Source organism: Blennius ocellaris (assembly GCF_963422515.1).
Source record: "Blennius ocellaris genome assembly, chromosome: 12".
NCBI classification, from domain to species: domain Eukaryota; kingdom Metazoa; phylum Chordata; class Actinopteri; order Blenniiformes; family Blenniidae; genus Blennius; species Blennius ocellaris.
The window spans coordinates 15896875-15917892 of NC_137661.1; the positions used below are offsets into that span (position 1 = coordinate 15896875).

The 21018-nt window shown below is 43.1% G+C and overlaps 1 protein-coding gene across 2 annotated transcripts in view; it reads left to right on the forward strand.

The window, feature by feature from the left end:
- Positions 1 to 2562: 2562 nt before the first annotated feature.
- Positions 2563 to 21018, forward strand: part of tle5 (TLE family member 5, transcriptional modulator) — a 40538-nt gene continuing 22082 nt past the window's right edge. The window contains exons 1-3 of one of the 2 annotated variants that reach the window (XM_080506166.1): positions 2563 to 2959; positions 3054 to 3248; positions 20551 to 20639. In XM_080506166.1, coding sequence (XP_080362292.1) covers positions 3222 to 3248; positions 20551 to 20639 — 116 coding nt within the window. In that variant the 5' untranslated portion in view covers positions 2563 to 2959; positions 3054 to 3221. Of the gene's footprint in view, positions 3249 to 20550; positions 20640 to 21018 lie in introns of both variants that reach the window. The other variant, XM_080506167.1, reaches the window with a different exon arrangement.

Here is a 21018-nt window from a genome sequence, read left to right on the forward strand (position 1 = left end):
CTATTGATGCAACACCCTGAAATAAGGTGTCTAAATGGTTATTGATTTACAGTATTTTAGCCATATTTCTCTTTTTGTATGTTTCATTTCAACCACTGTTGCCTGAACCTCATTCAAACATGAAAATGATTTTTACATAGCCTTCTCCTTTAAATGTTTTAAATTGGAATAAAATCTGTTCCTATACTCTCTCTTTTTGGTCTCCTTGTGTGTTTTCCCCCGTTGTGATAAGTCATTTGCTTATATATGAAAAGGCTTCACATTTTAATTCCGACTGCAGTTTTTAGCATTTTCTGAAAAAACCTGGGGAAATCCTGGAAGTCTTTGTCTTTCTGGAGAAAGTGGCGACAAACTCATGTAAATGTATGGATTGATTAATAATTAACATGTGAATTGTCTAAAATAAAACATTCTATCATGTTTTATCAGAACTTCAGTTATGCTGTAATTACTTTTGAGATGAGCAGATTTGAACTAGTGACATTTGAATAGGTAATATTAAGTATTGATTCCCTCCGAAGGATAAGAAGATCGATAGATGGCAATAAAGTTGTGATGTTTGCTGCTGTAATCTCACTCTGGGCTGAAGAACACAAGGAAGTAAAAGTGAAAAATATTGAATAAAAAAATGAATCTGTCCATTTAAGAACAGTTGAGAGGGATCTGGATTTAGAGGCAACGCTTCTGTCTTTATCTCGGGAGAACTCACATGCGTTCGTTTTGCAGCAGTAGAGGTTAAGAGGACAACTTTCGGGGTGGGCGGGTGGCATCGCCAATCAAGATGCCTGAGCCACCTCCGTCCGAGGCTGTCGGGAAGAGCAAGGCCAGCCAAGCCTGCAGGGAGAACTCGATCCACTCACTTGTATCCGTGAGCTTTTTCCTTTGGCTGCCGTGACCCCAAAGTTCAAGGCCGCAGGTGAAGGTGGGGATGTAGACCGACCATGAAAGAAAGAAAAACCTTTGCTTTTCAGATCAGTTCCCTAGTCGCCACGATGGGCCGGCACGGGAACCGCTTTACTGGAGCCAATCTCACGAGCCCTTGTCCATCACTCGCTTTTGCATGACTCCACCTGGGGAAGACGCCACCGCTGAGAGGAGAGGGCAGGCCATCCTTTTGTGGTCACTGTTGGAGTGTGTGGAGATCTACGCCATGATACAAATCCAATCTGAGCAAGAATTGTGTGTGCATGTGTGTGTGTGTGCGCAGTCTGCCATCTTCTCAATAAAATATTGCAGTCTTGCTATAATAGTTTTTTTTTCATGATCAAAAAATCGAGTGATTAACATATTAATTTAAGATCTTAACTGAGTTACATAAAATCTATTTTACAATTTTGTCATGTTTTGAGACGCGTGCCTTCGTGTTCATTCTCAATGTTGGCCCGGATGACATTACGCTGCCCATCCTCTTAACATTCTCTGAATATTAGAAAAAGTACAATAAGCACAGATTATATTTTTAGTCATTCCTTTTACATGTTGTCTCTCCACCCTGTTGTAAATTTAAAAATGACTCTAAAGATGAAATATATAGTTAATAAATTATTGAATTCATAGATTCTTTGCAAATAGTGTGCCAATAATAATGATTATTAAAAAAAACTTAAGGTGTCCATATTGTTGGGGGAAAAAAAGTGCTGAGTCAAAAAATGACTGGTTTTCAAATGTATTTATTACAAATGTGTATGATTTTTTACTTAAATCATATATAACCTTTCCCTTTTGGTATTTTGTTCCTTTGAACATCTGATTTGACCATATATAGAATTATTTTGTTTGGAATATCCAAGGCTCTAATCACCAGTAAATTGCCACCCTGTCTTATCTATTTTATTGAAGATTTTCGTGTTGTGTTGGCTGGGTGAGAGTTTAAAAAAAAAAATATTTGTAACAAATGATAATTTGTTTCAAATTATCATTGTTAAACTACTAATTTATAATGTTAAGTAGTTTGGAGAAAGTTTGAGGCATTCGGAATGAGAGAACCCGAGATTATTCCCTAAAAAAACGATTTCCTACAAAACGTCATGTCGTTAGACTCGTCCTGTACAGGTGTGCCTCATAATAAAGTGACCGCAGGGTGGGTGCACTTTGCAAACTTGTCCACAAGGGGCGCTCTCTACTCAGACATGGACCTTGAGTTGTAGAGCTGCAGTGTGTAGAGCTTGTGTGACGCTCCACGGTTTGTGCGTAGATCTGTGGTTTGTAGAACCACCGTGTATGGATCTGCAAGGTGTAGATCTATCGAGTATAGATCTGTGGTTTATAGATCTGCGGTGTATAGATTCTCTTTATCGCCGTGCTTGTGTGCGGGGCGTTCAGCTCAGCCCAGTCACAGTGTCGCGTCCACCCAGCAGCTCCAGCTCCAGGACCAGGACGGACTTCGGCTTCACTCCGGCTCGCAGCGACGCTCGGTTCCAGGGATAAAACGCTGAGAGTTTGAACTCCGAGGCTCGGGGCGGACATTCCCCCCGTTTGTTTAGTATATATATATATTTTTTTTCTCCTTTTTATCATTTGATTTTCGGCGTTCCGCTTGTTGTTGCCGACCGACGAAAACGGGTTTCAACTTAAACGAACCCGCAGACATTTTGTCATTTCGGAGAATTACACCGTTTTTTGGGGGGGGGCTTTTTTTTGTGTGTTTTTTTTTCTTCCTCCCTCGCTCATCTTCACTTTCTTCTCCTCGGTGTCGTGTTTGAGGACAAGAGAAAGCGTAGCTCCGTTTGCTTTCACCCCAAACACCGCTGCGCGTGCACATTTTTTTTTATTAATTTCTAACGTGCGTTTTTAGTCGCAACCGCCGCCGCTCGTGCCGCTCGCGCGCTCAGGCGGAAAGCTTCACAACAGCGATGAATCATTTGTGACTGACAGCTTTGGGAGAATCAGTTAGCTTTAGCTGGAGAGGATCGTCTCCCCCCGCTCGCGCACACAGTAAATACGGGGCCCGGACAAGCAGGTACCGCTGAATGATCTTACGTCACCCACGTAACGTCACTTATATTCGGCTTTTTTTTTTTGTTTTATTTAATTTTATTTTTTTTCCATCGGAGGAGGAGGAGGGGGTCCGCTGGCGACCATTATTAGCTTGTGATCCTGCTAACGCTGGACAGCTCCCTGTGAAGGCTCGGCTAGCTTTGGACAAAGGAGCGACGACAAGAGGAAAAATATAAACATTTGATCCGTGCTTGAGGAGGACCGCAACACAACAAGGAACTGACATGATGTTTCCACAATCAAGACACTCAGTAAGTGCTATTTCCCTTTTGAGATATCCACGCAGCGCGGAGACGCAGAGAGCAAAGGAGGTTAGTGAGGTGGAGGGTTTAATGCAACTTAATTTTTTTTTTTTTTTTTTTTTTAGGCTCCATGTTGCAGTCAAGTGGAGTTTATCTAATTGCTTCAGGAGACTGAGAGTTGACACGAACTGCTTTGGATTGTAACCGCAGTTTACAGGCTTTAGACTGAACTTTATCTCAGGCTTTGAAATGATTCCCCATATCGTGCATTTTCTATGGATAATTGCAATTTCATTAAAAAAAATTTTTTAAAGCAGATAATAACTTCTATTATTCCTCATAAACCGCCCATAAAAAAAAAAAAAAAAAAAAAAAAAACGTGCACTCGGGTTTTCTGCAGGTGGGTGTTTTTACGACGGGAAAAAAAAATGCGCACATCTTGGTTTCCCTAAATTTTTAAGTTTCCATGGTAACAAAGACTCGGTCCAGGGCATGCATTCATCAGTGATGAAGGCTCTGTGCCCATTGGTCAGACATTCATATTTTGTGACTGTCAGTATTGTGTCACTTGTCACTGTACAACTATCCGTCTATGTCAGTGCATTGTAATGGAAGAGCACATGCTATTTCATTATGTGTGGTGTAATAACAATAATAATGATTATAATAATCATTAGTAACCTACAAACCTCCTATTAATAAAAACATACCTGCTCCTTGCATTTGTGGCCTTTAGCATCTTGCAGTTGCAGTGGTAACTACAATAAAGATAGGTTTTTTTGTGGGGGTAATGTAGGTAAAGACAGCTGTTGTGGTTTTAAGGCTTATGTGCACTTTCTCCCTGGCAACATTTTGTAACCATCACTGGTTCTTTTACTGCGGAAAAGGGTAAGGGTTGTCTGTTGAAGCTTAAACCTGAATGTCTTGTGACATGAATGGTTTGCCCTTTGGCAGTCGGGTCTGTGTGGCAGCCTGATTGTGCTGCGCTGTGATGCTGCAGCTGATGTGAGTCTTCAGCCCGGGAAGCATGATGTGAGGATTTTGGGAACCTCTGCTTTGCAGCCTGGGCTTGTCAGATCAGTGGAATCCCGTTATTAGCAGTTTGTCCCATCCTCTTCAGCTGCAGTGTCATGGAAATTGAGGTTTTTACTCTCTTGGACATTCAGATCTGAAAACAAACAACATGCAAGTGATAATTACAAATATAAATTGACTAATGAGAATAACACTCAGCGTGCCATGCCACACAGTGATCTAATAGCTAACAGTCTTGCCTTGCGGTGAAAAGAGTCAGGGATTTGAACCCCTGTTCTGTACAGAGTTTGCATGTTAGCAAATAGTGTTGTTGGTGTTTTTTTGCCTCTGTATTCACCTTTTGATGGAGCAGCGATCAATCCAGGTTGTACATAAAGCCTATCTTTCATCAGTGTATATACATGTCATGACAAATATAAAGCTGTCTGTTCTTTCACAAGTTTGGCAAACATTTGCATAAAGCAATACTAGAAAACAAGAAATGAGTATTTAAGGACTTCCCATTTGGAAAATCTGTACTTCTGCTTCGTGTCTTGGTTTTCATTTGTTCGATTTGCAAAGACCTGAACAGATTTCATTGAAAGTCTTCTTTGGCTTCAAGAGTGTCTTGTCAGTTTGGAGCAGTTGTGTCTAATTGCAGTCCACAATGCATCATCACATAAAAAACAGGCCCACTCTTGTTTATTTTCTTTAGGACACACCTGAGTAATTGTGGAGTTGCAGTGAGTCGCTCTACAACAATTTGTCAAATAAGTGATAGAAAAAAGACAGTTTAGTCTCGAGCTTGGCATTTACATGCGCAACAATTTTTTGGGGGGGAAACTGGTCATATTTGTCTTTTTTGTAATGTAGGTGGTAAGGTGTTGGTGAATGGCAGCTAGGATTTCTTAACGAACAGTATTCTGTTCTTTCACTACCTGTGCAATAGTAGTGAACATGTTTAGGATATCATTGACGGTGCAACATCAAACATTTTTTAATATCAATTTGATATTTCAGAAAGATTGGAATAATACAAGCGTGATCGGGTCATCTTCAGAGAAACTGTTTTGCACCATTCTTTATATTTGCATGCTTTTGGTTGTACAATAAAGTCAGAACATGGGTTCTTTTTTTGGGCTCAATCTCCGCTTGCCCACATGTTGAATTGTCCTTGAGCAAGACATTGAACCCAAAACTGCTGGATGCATTGAGCGCCTTGCATGGCAGCCGCCTCCACTGGTGTGAGTGTGTGTGTGAATGGGTAAATGTGATTAACAGTGCACTGTGCTTTGGGGACCGCTCACAAGGTGGAGAAGAGCTATATAAGTGAAATCCATTTACCACATATATGTAGGACCTTTGTGATTGTCTTTGTATTAAGGTCTTGGATGCTGGTGAGGTTTCTGTATCACTATATCCATTTGAAACAATGGCAACTAAAACTGATGTTCATGTTAATCAGCTAATCAATAGATTATTGCCCGTAGAAATACTTCTGAGAGATGAAGATTATTTACCAGCATGGTGGACCAATCCCAGTTTACAAAATGGTTCCAAGTTGGGGAATATACACTTTTCACTTGCAACCATGCACTACCTATTAACATAGATTCTCCTCTTTAAGTTTTACTGTCCTGCTTTCAAACCAATTTGGGGGAGGGGGGGGAGTAGTGAAGCAGGAACCTCCTGATGGGCTGAGACCTCAGTCACCTTTTCCAAGGTGAGAGCAGCTGGGCCCCTCTGCTCCCACTTGTCTGCCTGTCTAGGAGGTTATTTTTCTAATCCAATTGAGTGCCCTTATGCTGCTTGATTAGAGTATTAAGACCCAGCGCACAGGATTAAAAATGGGTTTGGGGAATTTACCACGTCTCTTCAGCAGAGCTGCAGCTGGTTCAGTCTTAACTGACTTCACTCCCAGCCTCTGACAAATATGCTTGTGAGCTCACCCCCCCCCCCCCCCCCCCCCCACCCACCGAAAAAGATAGTTGGGACGATAATGAAATATATAATCTTATGTTTTTGTGTCATATATACTTAATATATTAAAATCGGCCGTGGACGAGACGTCCAGGGTTGCAGTTTTGTGGACAACTTGTCCGTAGACGAGTTGTCCACGGGCCGCCCTACCGTCGGGGGGGGGGGTTACACTGTACACGCATGCATGTCCTCTCTCTGAAAATCTGTCTTTCGCTGCTGCTGCTGTCACAAGGGCGCAAGAGTGGAAAGACTATGTGACACCATATAGATAGGAGTGCCAAAGATAATGAGCTGGAGGATGAGACAGAGTTAACACTGCTCCCTCATAATGACAGATTATGGTTCTCTCAAACTTCCTCTGTCGTAGCTTCATCTGCCTCCCAGTTTATTCTCCTTGGCTCACACACTGATAGTAGTGTTAAAATTCAATTCTTCAAGTCTTTTTTTTTTTTCTTCTCCCCACAGTGAAAGGACAAAATCAAAAAGCTTTTCTTTAGATTTTCAATTGACAGAAGCACAGAGGAGACCGTGGATGTTCCATACTTGGTGATGATGTGTGGTTACGCTGCATTAAAATAATGTTAAGAGATGTCCTGTGAGGATTGTGAAAGTCATTTTATACAACGGCGCTTTAATGTAAAATATGGGCAAAAGGATAAAAACAAATCATAACATAGCTTATAATTGCCAGATATATTTTTTTTTTTACATGCATTGCTTCTTTTTTTCTGTTCTTTCTATGACTCCACCAATATTGGTTTGAATTCCATATTCTTAACACGGAACACATAAAGTATTGGTATTACTCAAAACTAGTCATCAACTCTACCATTTCTTTTAATTGGCTGGAAAAACCTGAAAATCAGGTGGTTTTTTGGGGGGGGGCGGGGTGGAAATGGGTTCTAGTGTGGAGAAATTTGAAAACGCCACCTCGGCAGATGCACATTCACTGAAAACGACGTCATCGCGCCACCACCCCCTTTCTGTGGTGTCACTTAACAACAATAACAAAGAGGGGGGGAAAGAAAAACAAACGCAATGTTTGGCCACCCTACAGACACCAATTCATGGTGATGCCCAGTCGAGGTGTTTACGTTTTTAAAATGAATTTCCTCGTGGATTTCACTGGGGTTAATTTTCTTATCGACCAACCTCTTGCTACTGTATCTGCAGAACACTGCATGTGTCAGATTAGTCACAAAGAAATCCTTGGTTTTTTTTACAAGATTCATGGGCCTTCTCTTTTTTTTCTTTCACTGGGCACATGTAATCCCCCTGTTGCAGGTTATGGGCATAGTTCATTGGTTTAAGAGGTAAAAAAACAACAACCCAACAACCCTCATTTGATTGTGGTTCAGAGCCTGACCCAGTTGACAGCATTTACCATATTGTTTGGGTGTTGATTAATCCTAAACGCAGCTTCAACAAAGCTGGCTGTCGCGTGAAAGTGGAGCAACAGAATGGCACGGTGCCAGAGCAAAAGAGTAGCGCCAATAGTATGGAGGAGAAATTTCTCAGGTCTCCTGAGCCCCATGCTCAACTGTAGAGATGGCCACAGGTTGTACGCGCACACAGAACAGACACACACACACACACACACACACACACACACACACACACACGCACACATAACCTCCTCCTCCTGCTGCTGCTGCTTGTCTTCCTTTATCATGCGTTTCCTCCCAGATCTTATGTAGTGGTGGGAGGGTCAGGGGCAGAGGGTGCACAGGCATTATTAAGCCCACTTGAATTAACAGAACAGCCCCCAGCCTTTCCTCTAAAGCCTACAGCTGGGGGGAGCTTAATCCCCATGGTCCCCTGTCTCGCCCATTAAACAAACCCACCCCCAACCCCCCTCCCCACCCACCCCTCGTTCTATCGCTCGGCTGCACACACACACACACACACACACACACACACACACACACACACACACACACACACACACACACACACACGAAAGCATGGAGAAACACAAAATGTACACCTCGGCTGCCTTCTCGTCTCTGCCAGTAATTATTGCTCCACTACATGCATGGAGATAAAAGGATTCCCCCCCCCCACATCAACAACGTGCATGCACCCGGACACATTCTTAAAAGTCTCAAGGGTCTTATCTGCTTTTTGTATCTGGGGAACAAATTGAATGCGGGGCTTGACACACGCAGGCAAGCAGATGTCTGGGTCATTAAGGTTAGGCCAGCTGATTAGCATGACAAACGTGGCCCTGCATGCTGCCCCACTGCCTGCCCCAACACCACCACCACCACCCCCTCCACCCCCCCCAAAGGAGGCCCCTGCTTTTGAGTAGCCAAGTTGAGGCCACGGGTCACAGGTGATGTTGATTTTTGTGAAGGGCCACAGTGGATGATTGTCAAAGTGCTCCGGGCGCGGCTGAAAGGGAGGGGTGTCGACGGGTGCAGCCCTCCTCTTGTTGAACACACACTGTGACTTTGACTCAAGGTGGCAGAGAAGATGCATGTGAACACGCATCCAAAATGCTGACTTCTGCCTTCCCTTGAGCTTATTGTGGCACAACGCTATGCACGTCTGCAGCGGTGCCTGGTGTGATGTGTTAGTTTCTTTACTAAGAATGCCACAATAACCAACCTGCACCAGTTCCAATTTGGTCCTGAGGAATTGTTTAGAGATTGTACAGTTTCTGTTTCGACTCCTCGGCATAGTTTATCATCCAAAAGAACGATTGTCCCTGCAGAAAATGCAAAAAACCCAACATTTTTAGCATTTCATAAAAGCACACATAGAGAAAAAATAGCGGTTGTTCTTCCTGCATTTCTTGTCTTTAAATGTATGCATATAGCGTTGTAATGTTAGTTTTCTTTGAGGACAATATCATCTGCTTGAAGACTGTTAAATGCATTTAGCCATTGTTAGCCAGGGTTTTAAAATGTGTTACAAGACCTCCAGCACTGGGCCTGAAAACTACTACTCTGCTCAAAGCATTGTTCTCACTTTGCAAAATGACCTTCAAAATAATGCGTGGATTAATCTACCGTCGTGATTATTCTGGCTGAAATTCTTTTCACGCAGTTAACAAATCTGCATTGCACGAGCATGCTGGGTTCACCTAAACAAGCCGTTTGTGGCCCCTCATGTACTGGAGGAGGGGAGCTGCAGTAGCTACAGCGTAGGGGGGGGGGGGGGTGCGAGCAGACTCTACTTCTAAATTTCTATGTTGCTCTTGTCTTCTTCTGCGTTTTTGGTGCATTCAGCGAGTCGCAGCACCCCTAAAGGCCTGGTATACGTACTACACGCCCCAAAGCCTCGCGTTGAGCCGTGTTCATCGTGAGATGTGGACAGAATTTGGTTTTTTGGGGTTTTTTTTGAGAACCTCGGGGAGAAAGAAAAAAAAAAGATCATTTTGGCTGGTGTGTATGTGGCCTGAAGGAATGTGGCCACAGGATATGTCGATTTCATCTCCAGAAGTAACCACGACCTCCAGCTGTTTATTAATGACGCAACAAAAGGAGATGGTTTGCATATCTAATGCCAACTTTCATGGAGGGGTGTGTTATTAAGTTGTCAAAAGTCTCGATTTTGCACTTGGTCTGATTGTTATAAAGAATGTTGGTAATTGTGTCCCGATTTTTACATTATCTGAAGAAACTAGTGGAAAAGGGTCGATTATGCAAACATGCATAGTAAATAGTACACAGTGTAATTGTTGGACTATTATTGAACATATCTTAAAAAACATTTTGCATTCAAATTGTCGCTACAATTTTGTAACTTCCATAAATGCAACTGCTGAACAAAAGTGGAATTATGTCTTCAAATTTACAAATGTTTTTTTTTTTTAGTCAAAATGAATAGGGAGGTACATGAACCGGATGGTAAAAAAAAAAAAATTATAATTGCCCTTCCAAGTACTACATCACAGCATCTGATGCATCTTGTTCATTTGCCTCAAGCCCTGTACCTTTGGCAACGCAGGCATACATACTGCCGCTGTAGATACACGAGCGCTCCTAAATTGATTTTCACACAGATTATGCAGAGAGCCGGCACCCATCTGCCGGCTGAAAGTGTTTTTTTTTTTTTTTTTCAGCATCCACGATGCTCGAATGAATATTTGGTTGAATATGCGCTTCTCTGCTGTCGGTGGTTCCTGAAGCTGGGAACAACAACAACCCAGCCCTCCGAGGCTCGACTGGACAACCACACAGTTTACGGCAATCATTTTGCCACAGTATAGCCATTTGAAACACACACACACACATACGGCACGCACATTCTGATGTCTGACGGCAAAACGTATAGCCACTGAACGTGACGGCATAAGCCACTCGATTGTACTGGAAATGGACTGGCTACAGACTTATTGAGGAGAGCTGAGAAATGCTAATGTGCTATAATGCCATTAGAAAGCTACAGCGTTGTCCCAGGTTTGTCAACAAAGATACATTTGGAGAAAGTAACAACTGCATTACTATCGGGTTAGAATTCACCAGAGCAGGACCTATCTTGAAGTGAATCCGACAAAAAAGTAGACTTTTGAGTAACTGCTTAATTTTGACAGAAACTTGGACACATTCATGTGACGTGACAAAATCGAACGGCTTTTAGAACCCGAGTGTAAAAAATGTAGTTGAAATGGCTTATATAGTAAAGAACGTGGGTTCCTCCTCGATATCAAAACAAGAATGAGCGACGGAACTTTATCCCTACCTATCTCTCTTGGTTTTTGTGGGTTTAAATTTATTGTATTGTATCTATATGGTGCAGCAAAGTAATCAAAACAAACAAATATAAATATAAACGGGTCTCCCGGGCCGTGCCAGGCTTGAAGGCTGCCAGAGCTACTTATTCATTCTTACGCATTTCTTGCATATCAATGTGGAGGAGGATTGAAGAGTGTAGGCCGTCATTCCACAAATTCGCCAGTAATTGACAGCTTTGTATGTGTGGGAGTTCTTTTTGTTGTCTGTATAAGTATTTTTTTTTTTTTTTTTTTGTGCAAACTTTGAGTGTGTCTATGCATGGCTGAAAGGTTTGAGGAGAGAAAAGTGATGATAAGCTCTCTGTGTGCGTGCATCCATCAGTATTCAGCGGTTGTTTCCTCGGTAGGGGGAAACGTGGGAGGTGGGGAAGAAAGGAGCGAGGTGGCTGCGGGTGGGGTAACCCTTTCCCCACAGCGGAGCGGTGCGTCGAGCTGGAACAAAAGCAGCTCGACGGGAGGCGCCTTGATTGGCCCCAGCCTGGCCTCAACCTGCAGACCTGCCAAAGCTTAAAGACTCTGCACCAGTTCAGACAAGAGAATTAGCTGTTGTGCCAGTTGCGCCCGAGAGCAGCGAGGCCACGGCAGAACCAATATGTTGCCTCAACCCCACCAAGATCCCATTCAGACCTCATCAGCATTCACAGCAAGATAATGAAAACCTCTGTGATGCGTGCTGTTTGACCATGAGGGGTGGGGTGGGGTGGGGTGGGGGGGGGTGGGGGGGTGAACACAGACGTCCACTATAAAACTGGCCTGGTTTTGTGCTGTGCTCGAAATAGATGTTGGCTCGTATTGTCAGCAGCCTGCTGTGAAAGTTTTGGAGGCCTTCTATTTTCTCGGGACTCGACCGGGGGCCTGCCAACTAGATCAATATTCAAACCTGGCTGAAGGGAAACAACTCGGATCCTGAAATGTCCTTCGTATTCAGATTGTAGGGGTTCAGTCTCGGGGGGGGGGGGTGTCCACACGAGAACGCCGTTTCAGGGGAACGCATCATCTTTGGCCCGGTCATGAAATGCTTGTACTGCGACAAAAAACAGCGAAGGAATCCACACGCTGTTTGTGCCGTTTATTCTTTTAGCAGTGCTCCCTCCAATAAAGTGTATATTTATGACGGCATCATCTGGATCACATGTGGAGACTCTTTCACACAACAGCTCCAGAGTGGGCCAAAATTATGAAGACAGGCGCTTCAAATAAACTGCGTGGTTGCATTACGAAGCACAGCACCCACTAGTGGTGTGTTGTACAAACTACGTTGTTTTCAATGTTTCTGTGCGTGTGGAGATCAAGTTCAAAATGCAGCATGTGTTTGACCAATGGAATGAGTAATACATTTTATAAAATAAAAAGAGTCAAATTAAAAACCCTTTGAGAACATCCTGAAAATGTTACCAAGATACATCTGCTGCTGCACAAGCAAAGTACGCTAGCAAACCAAAGTATTCTGATTATAATGGTGGTTGTCCTGAATGTGTGGTTTGCGCTGCTGCTTCTTCTTCTTTTTTTTTTCTTGTTTTTCTTCCTGTGAAACAGTCACTGAATTGTGGGCACTGACATCTTAATGCCTTCTAATCACAGTGTCAACAGACACTGAAGGCATCTCAGCCGGGCAGATAAACCACGCGCTCCCTGGCGTGCCACGCACACGCTGCACATTCTGCTTTTATTGTCCCACTTATTTGCTGGGAAGTTTTGGGACGAGTTGCGCATTCCTCCTCCTCCCCTGTCTTTCCCTCTTTCCCGGGCTGTTGTAAGTAATAACCCTGGTTTTTACAAGCAGGCATCAATCATCTGCACAACTGTACTGGGTGTAATCTTAAAGGCCCCCCCCCCCCCTTCTGTGAGCCTGGCTTTAATCTCAGCTCTGCTCTCCAAACCCACAGTACTGTCGGCCTCACCACTTTCCCCACTCTTGACAAATTGCCCATTTCCCTTGGCTTTGCAATGTCTGCACTCCTTTCGTGTGTGTGTGTAAGTGCATGTGTGTGTGTAAGCCTTTGGCCTCAGGTCAAGTTTTTTTTTTCTCTCTCCAATATTCCTCCCCACCTTATGTTTGCGATACGTGTCCATATGTCTGTGGAGGTATAGTTGACCAAATTTCTTTATGCACAACTGCATTTGTTTTTGCACGCCGTGTGTGTGTGTGTGTGTGTGTGTGTGTGTGTGTGTGTGTGTGTGTGTGTGTGTGTGTGTGTGTGTGTGTGTGTGTGTGTGTGTGTGTGTGTGTGTGTGTGTGTGTGTGTGTGTGTGTGTGTGTGTGTGTGTGTGTGTGTGTGTGTGTGTGTGTGTGTGTGTGTGTGTGTGTGTGTTTGAACTGTGCGCTTGGCTGGCCTTCCATATGGGGTCAAGATAGTTCTGTAGAGTGGGGAGGGAAGCCAAGCCTATGTTTGCGGGGGCACTTCACTCGAAGTGATAAAAGTAGAATAATCCCCTTTAAAGCGTCTTAACGAGGTCAAATCTGTTGGGCTGCAAGAGGGAGGTGTGTGTGTGTGTGCGTGTATGTGTGTGTGTTGTGGGGATAACGCTGCAGAAATGGGGGTAAGCCTCTGCTTGGTTTGTGAGAGATAATAATCAAAATCAAATTCCTGGCCGAAACAGGATTAGGCTCTCCCCACGCGCTAAAGCCCCTGTCCAGATCAGCTGAAGACACAATCCTATTCCTTAGGTTCTCCTCTTGTGTGCGTGCGCGCGCGCACACACACACACACACACACACACACACACACACACACACACACACACACACACACACACACACACACACACACACACACACACACACACATACATACACTCTGAGCAGATAACACAGCAAGGCTTCCTTTTAGCCGAGACAGAGCTGTCCAGAGTGAGCCTGGACATTGGCCAGTTACCACTGTCCACCTCTCAGATCACTGGGCTCATATAGTTTAGTACAAACGGTAATCCGGGATATTTAAATTGAATTGTTAAGTTGGAGCTCTTCTTAGATGCAGGATATGATCCTGTTTGGCACTTGTGTATTAGCAAAATGCTTAAGCCTCCACCGTCTGCCTCTGAGAATCCTGCCATGATAGATTTTTGTTGACAGGTTTGCTCAAGTGCTGAACACTCCATGCGTTTTGTTTGTGAAGGCACAGTGGCCATGACTTTTGCAAGCAACTTTCATTTTATTTAACATAATCAGCTGAGTGGTAGATATTTCAAAACATATATATCAATATGATGTTGCTGTACTGCATAAACTATATTTTTGAATATATCACTGCAGATTTAATCACTGACTTGAACCTTGAGATGTCAACCTGCACTTTTTAAAATTGGTGACGAACAAGTTTTATCAATTTGACAATGCATTCAATGACCTGACACAACATAGACTTCAACGAGTTTAGTAATCGTCAAAATGGGACATTGTATATTGATTTACGGTTGAAGATCTTGTGTTAAAAGGTATTTCTACCAGGAGGCTTTATCGGAACTCACCGATGGGTCTGAAAATTTCAGGTATACATGCATACCTCGTGTTTATGTAAACCACACAATGCGGCTTTCATTAAATCCGGCAATTTGCCACCACACACAGCAGAAAAAGACTGCTCATTATTTTTCTTTGAAACTGAAGGACCTTACCTTTACTATTAGCCTCTTAGAAAATGCCGTGTGCTTGGATAATGGCATGTTTCCGTCTACCCGGCACATTCACACTGAACAGTAGAAATCTGCGACGGACAGAAGAGGCACATGGCCCAAATGGCATCCTTGAAACTGTTGCTATGGAGCAAACCCACAACCTGGCATTGAGAAATAGGCCAACTGTTCGTTAGTGTGGATCTTCTGCATTCATTTAAAAGTGGGGGTGAGATAACATCCAGTCATTAGTGAGTGATTACAATGCCAAGACTCCATCCCTGCCCCCATCGCCCAGACACATACATGTACTGCACACAAACACACTTCAGCTGAGATGTAAACAGTCAGGCGGTGCTCCAGGAAATACTATCCCCACACTGCCGCTGCCCTCAGGCAGGATTTATACCGAGGAGGATGTTTTCCCAATGTATCCTGCTGTTATTGCGTGTGCATGCGTGTATGCGCGTGCGTGCGTGCGTGCGTGCGTGTGTGCGACAGCATTGTTGGCGTGCTATGTCTAATCACTGTTCTGTGATCTCTGCGTGTGTGTTTGTATGTGCGTAACCCCGTCACCCCTTTAATCTCCACCTCTTTCCATTGCTTTTGTCTACTGATCTATGAAGCAGAAACAGCCTTAGTCTGATTCTTATTTAAAATAGACATTATGGTTCACAGTAGATTTCACATGGATTGAACCCGATGATGAGGCCAGAAAAGGGTGTGTGTGTGTGTGTGTCTGTGTGTGTTGGGGGTGATGATGAGTGGGTGGGTGGGTGGGTGGGGAGGGGGTGGGGGTGGGGCAGCAATTTCCTGAAACGATGAATCCCATTTATTCGCTGAAGACTGTCTCAATTGCCTCAGCATTGCACAAAGCTTTTTAATGCTTTAATTACGTCTCAAAGGAGCAGGGCAGAATCAAATTAGGGATTGTCCTACATTTAGGTGCTGTGTGTGCGTGTTTGTGCGAGTGTGTGCGTGTTTGTGCGAGTGTGTGCTGTGAATTGTTTTTTTTGGTGTTTTTTGTTGTATGTGAGGGAAGAGTGTGTGTATGTGTGGGCCAGTGTCTCCTTGTGTGTATGGTGTATGATTCATGGCAGGGAATATTGTTTCCTCTGGTTCTTGCAGAACATTTGATATTTTTCAGATTTCTTTGACCTGAGGACACACACACACACACACACACACACACACACACACACACACACACACACACACACACACACACACACACACACACACACACACACACACGTGTCCCTTATACACACCTATTCACTGATTGGGGTGGGGGGGGGGTTACTTGTAACACACATACATTTTCCTCCGACCCATTCACAGCGTCTCTGCCATCCCTATAGAGCATGCAGTCACCTTTTTTTTTTTTGGCCACAGCAGATGGCATGTGCCGCAATATTATTGCAATAATTCATTAACATTATGGGCATCCATCTGGTGTGGGCTCTCAGGCCCTCATAGAGCACCTTTTTCGGTCAGTGATCGAGAAAGAGATGATAAACATTGCCAATATAGTTAGCCTCAACGAGGCTTAGAAAAGCTAGCGTACTTTGCTTGTGCAGCAGCAGATGTATCTTGGTAACATTTTCAGGATGTTCTCAAAGGGTTTTTGATTTGACTCTTTTTATTTTATAAAATGTATTAATCATTCCATTGGTCATTATCCCGAGTGGAAGTTAGGATAAGAATCCCACCCAATCATTAAGTCCTTTCTGAAATAAGAACTTCAAAGGAGTGGTGAACACAATGGTTTTTTTGTATTTGTTCTATTTTTTTGTTTTACTTTTTGCGAGGTTGTAAAGAAAGAGTACACTTTCAAATGCAGTGGTATACATATTCTCACCCTGCTGAAATGTCTTACAGCATAAGACGGCATGAAGTATTAGTATATTCGTATATGACGCTTTCAGTTAACACATAATTGGGTCTTTCAAGTTGGCTGTCATTCTTTCACCTTTTTTTTTTTTTTTAATGATTTTTTTTTCCAAATTTGTTTTGTGTTTTGTTTTTAAGCTGAAGAATGATCTATATTACATATCTTGGAAAAACAAACTCCAGTTCTCTGTTCTGGACATATGTGTTTATGAAATTAAGTATAGCCTAAGTTGTCTGGTGGAGAAACAATGAACAAATAAAGAAAACTAGTTCAGCTTTAAGCAGTCCACCCTTTGAATTCTGTAGTGGAACCTGTCTATCTGTTGGTGAGCTCAAAGATGGGTATAAATCGAGCATTTCCCAGGCTTTAAATGAGTTCATCAGCTCTTGGCTTCGGATAAGCATCCAAATCAGATGCTTAATTTGCTTTTCTGAAATCATGTGTTGTCTGGTTTGTCTAACATGATGTTAGGGCTTGCCCAGTTACTTGTAGACAGTTCAATCACATTTAGCTTAAGCATTTTCTGTACCTCCTCCTTAATTATTTGTATGTGGGTCTCTGGCACTTTGTAGGGATTTTGATGCACAATGTTTCCTGGTTGAATGCATATCGCATGTTCCACCAGATGGGTTCAGTGATGAAAAAACATCTTGGCTCCCATCTACAAACTCTTTTGGCTCGGGATGGGGGCCGGTCCGATCCAGTATCAGTAGTGGGTTCCGATAACCACGTAATTCACGGAACCGTAAAATTCCAATCCAACCCGTGGAGATTTCCGATCGAGGAGCCTCGTCTGCCTGGGGAAAGGACTCCACAAGTGTTTCTCTGCCGCTGCTCTGCTCGCTGGCTGCAAAATGTGGAATGGATTTCCCGAACGGAGGCAGGTCTCAATGAGACCGGGAGTAATGAGTTAGGAAATCCATTCCCCAGTTTGCAGCCAACAAGGCTAACGTAGCAGCACTGCGGCTACCCAGCCTTTCATGACAACTGCTCAAAACACCGTAACGCAACACAGCAAGGTGGCTTTTGGTCATTAGGTATGAAATCGGCCTGGAAAGTCCAGTCATGTAAAACTGAGCAAGCCTAAATGTAAATTAAAATTGAAGTCAATCCTTTTGTTTACACAATATTCATATATGCCTCCAAATTCCTCATCTGTCAATATAAATCCATACAATCCGATTCTGGTGCATCACAGTAGCTATAAAAAATGGAATCTCTATAACTCTAGCAGACAAATAAGAAACACAAACATTGATTTTCAATTCAATTACTGTTTATGTGACTTGGTATCTGCACTGGGCAAAGTCATTGATTGTTATCCACCCTTCCAGATCGCCAGTCCATCTTTGGTCATTATGTTTATTTTGTATTTATAAGTGCAAATTGCACTCTAAGGTCAGATAATCATGCTGTGCATTAAATCGGTCGTTTAAATATGAACATGCGTTGATTGGGAACATTTCTCTCGCAAATTTAATTTGCCACCGCAACTGTTACCTCCGACGCGGCCTCGACGTTTGGTTTCATCTGCATTGTCTTCCCCCTTTTTCTTGCATTTTTCTCCTCCCTTTGCTTTTTTTTTTTTTTTTTTTCTCTTCTCCTGTCCTTGGCTTCAAATTCATTGTCTCCAACACCCGGGGCAGTTGACTCAGAGAGACGTTGGTATTTTAAACGGTTGCATACTGCACTTCACAAGAAGGAAATCGAATCTTGAGCAACAACTTTAGCCTTTGGCATGGTGGGGTGGGGGGTGGGGGTGGGATCTACACACACACACACACACACACACACACACACACACACACACACACACACACACACACACACACACACACACACACACACACACACACACACACACACACACACACACAGTGCAGTGTGGGTTGCAGGACTGCCTGCAGCCAAGTGCATTGTGTCCACGCAGACTCTTGTGTGGCGCGGATCCATATAGCCGAGCTGTTGTCTGCAGAGTTTGGTCCATGCCTTACTGGCCGGAGAGATAATGAATAAGGTTACTCTGCTTTCCTGATGCAGCCTCTGTCTCTTAAGCATCAGCGTGGTTTTTTTTGTGTACGGTGAACTTGCATACGTGTTAGCGGCAGGATACCGTCAGCATTTCTCTTGACGTTTGAAAGTGAAATGGCGAAAGATGTATTTGTCACAGTATTCCAAGACTGTTTTTTTTTTTCTGTTAGTGACCTCCCATCATTCAGCCAGCCTCGATGCTTATAATACCCGTTGTTATTGTTTGCTTTTCTGTTTTTATTAAAGTTTTTTTTTTTACTCAATCACTTAGTATTTTAAATATTATTGTCTTGTCTTCTTTTTGTTGTCCTCACATGGTGTATTTTTTATCAGTTGTCTGTAAAGGATTTTAAACTGTACGAGCTTGCATGAATGTGCTATAGAAAAAAAATTGATTTTCTTTTTTTTTTTTTTTTTTAAAGGCCCAAGCTGACATCTATTATCATGAATGTGTGTTTTTACCCCGCAAGACTTTAGTAGGAATATATCCCCGACCTGTAATCATGTTAGAGTAAAGAGCTGCCTACAGAGTCACCAAGCAAAAAACTAATTCAGCCTTTGAAGCATGCAGGTCTATTCCTACAACCTTGGGCAATCCTGCTGCTGAACATTTTTTTTTTTTTTTTTTTTTTTCTGGCCACAGTTCTGTGAATGCAAAGCAGCCTATTTGTAGTTAAAATGAGGCTGAGCGTTATGTCGTGGGGAGGGGGGGGGTGAGCGGCGTACAAAGCGACAGGTCATGCCTAACAGCGGCATGCTAGCTTCCCGTAAGTGCTGCAATCAGATTTCTGATGGTTTTTTTATGCCCGCTCAGTTGTAGTGAGAAAATGTCGATTCCCCAACCCCATCTCCCAGCCCCACATGCCCCCCCCACCCCCCATCCCAGCCCCCACCTGACCCATTATGCAGCCTGCTGAGAAATAATGAGATTTTGTCCATATTTGGGTTTGATGCTCGCTGTGCTCTTACACACAACCGGTCCATCCACCACTGCCTGGGGAAGCTCATGTGGTCAGAATTACAATAAGGGGTAATGGCAGTATTCAGGCTCGGTGAATCAACCTCAGACTTGACAACATCGCCGTACAAATGCGTGCGCCAAATGCCCGCCTCTGTCATATGCATTTATTTATTGAAATAAACATTTCACTCAGAACAATGGCGAAATGCTGTTGCTGTACTGAAGCGGCTTTTTTTCCTCTACAATCAGCCTTAAGCTGGGCTTTCACACTTTTGGCTGATGATTCTTTTTTTTTTTTTTTTTGATGTAATGATGACGATCAGCTTGGAGCTGAATATTTTCAGTTTGCATGACACAATGCTGTCATTCGGGTTCCCTCCACCAATGTTTATAAAAGATAACCTCGATAGATAATCTCGGTCCAAGAAGGTTTCGCTTTTCATAGGCCAGCAGGGATCCATTAATGCGATACTAAAATAATAGCACACATTGGATCACGCGTTTGACTCATTTGTGTGCCGTCAATCAATACACCTCCATCCTGGGTAATAACTTTGTACGGTTTCTTTTGTGGAGTGAGGACGCTGCTAGTGCCAGACCAAGGACAGATGAAGTGTGTTGTTGTGTCTTATAGAAAGGTAAATTGGAGTGTGTTGAACTCGTCTTGTGGTTGGGCTTCTGCACAGGCACAATATAGGACTGTGATTAAGATAGAACACAGAACCGTGCATATGCCAAGCCTTAAAATCTCACAGGACCAACAAGTAGGCATGTTTCTGCTTTTTTTGTGCACATACCCAGCCTTGACTCTACAGTGGAAGGGTTTTTTTTTTTTTTTTTTTTTTTTTGCATTTGGCCCCTTGTATATGGAAACATATTTGGCAGCCATCGTAACGCAGTACTCGTTGGACTGTGTCAAATTGAAAACCGCTTGATTTCATGTTCGTGTTTTTAATTACTTCTCCCATGCAGCTCCCCTTCCCTGTCTTTCATCCTACCTCGTCATTCCTGCCCTTTCTTTTTCCACTTGGTTCTTACTGTGTTGTTTTTTTTCCCTCTCTCTCTCTGTCTTCGGCAGGCCTCATCGCAGCAGCTGAAATTCACAACCTCTGATTCCTGCGACAGGATCAAGGATGAGTTCCAGTTTCTTCAAGCACAATATCACAGGTGCGCACAGAAACACGAACGTACATGCGCATAAGCTCAAAGAACAATTCAGAAACGGTTACAGTATTACAAGTTGAAAAGTGGAGCACTTTGTACTCGGGAGTATATCTCAAGGCTATACATATATTGCTTTATTGAACACGCTGTGGTAACGGTAACTACTGGGTTAAATCAAGCTGAAGGTAAAGGCTGCAATAACTTGCCATTTGTTTCCTACAAATTAGTTTGAATGAGGATGGGTAGATTTTTTTTGTAGCATTGTTTTTGCAATATGCTTTTTAAAATGCATAACATTTAAATCCTTTTTTTTTTTTTTTTACTTTTTTTTAACCACAAATACAAATAAGAAGGCCAGGAAACTACGGCTTCCAAATATTGA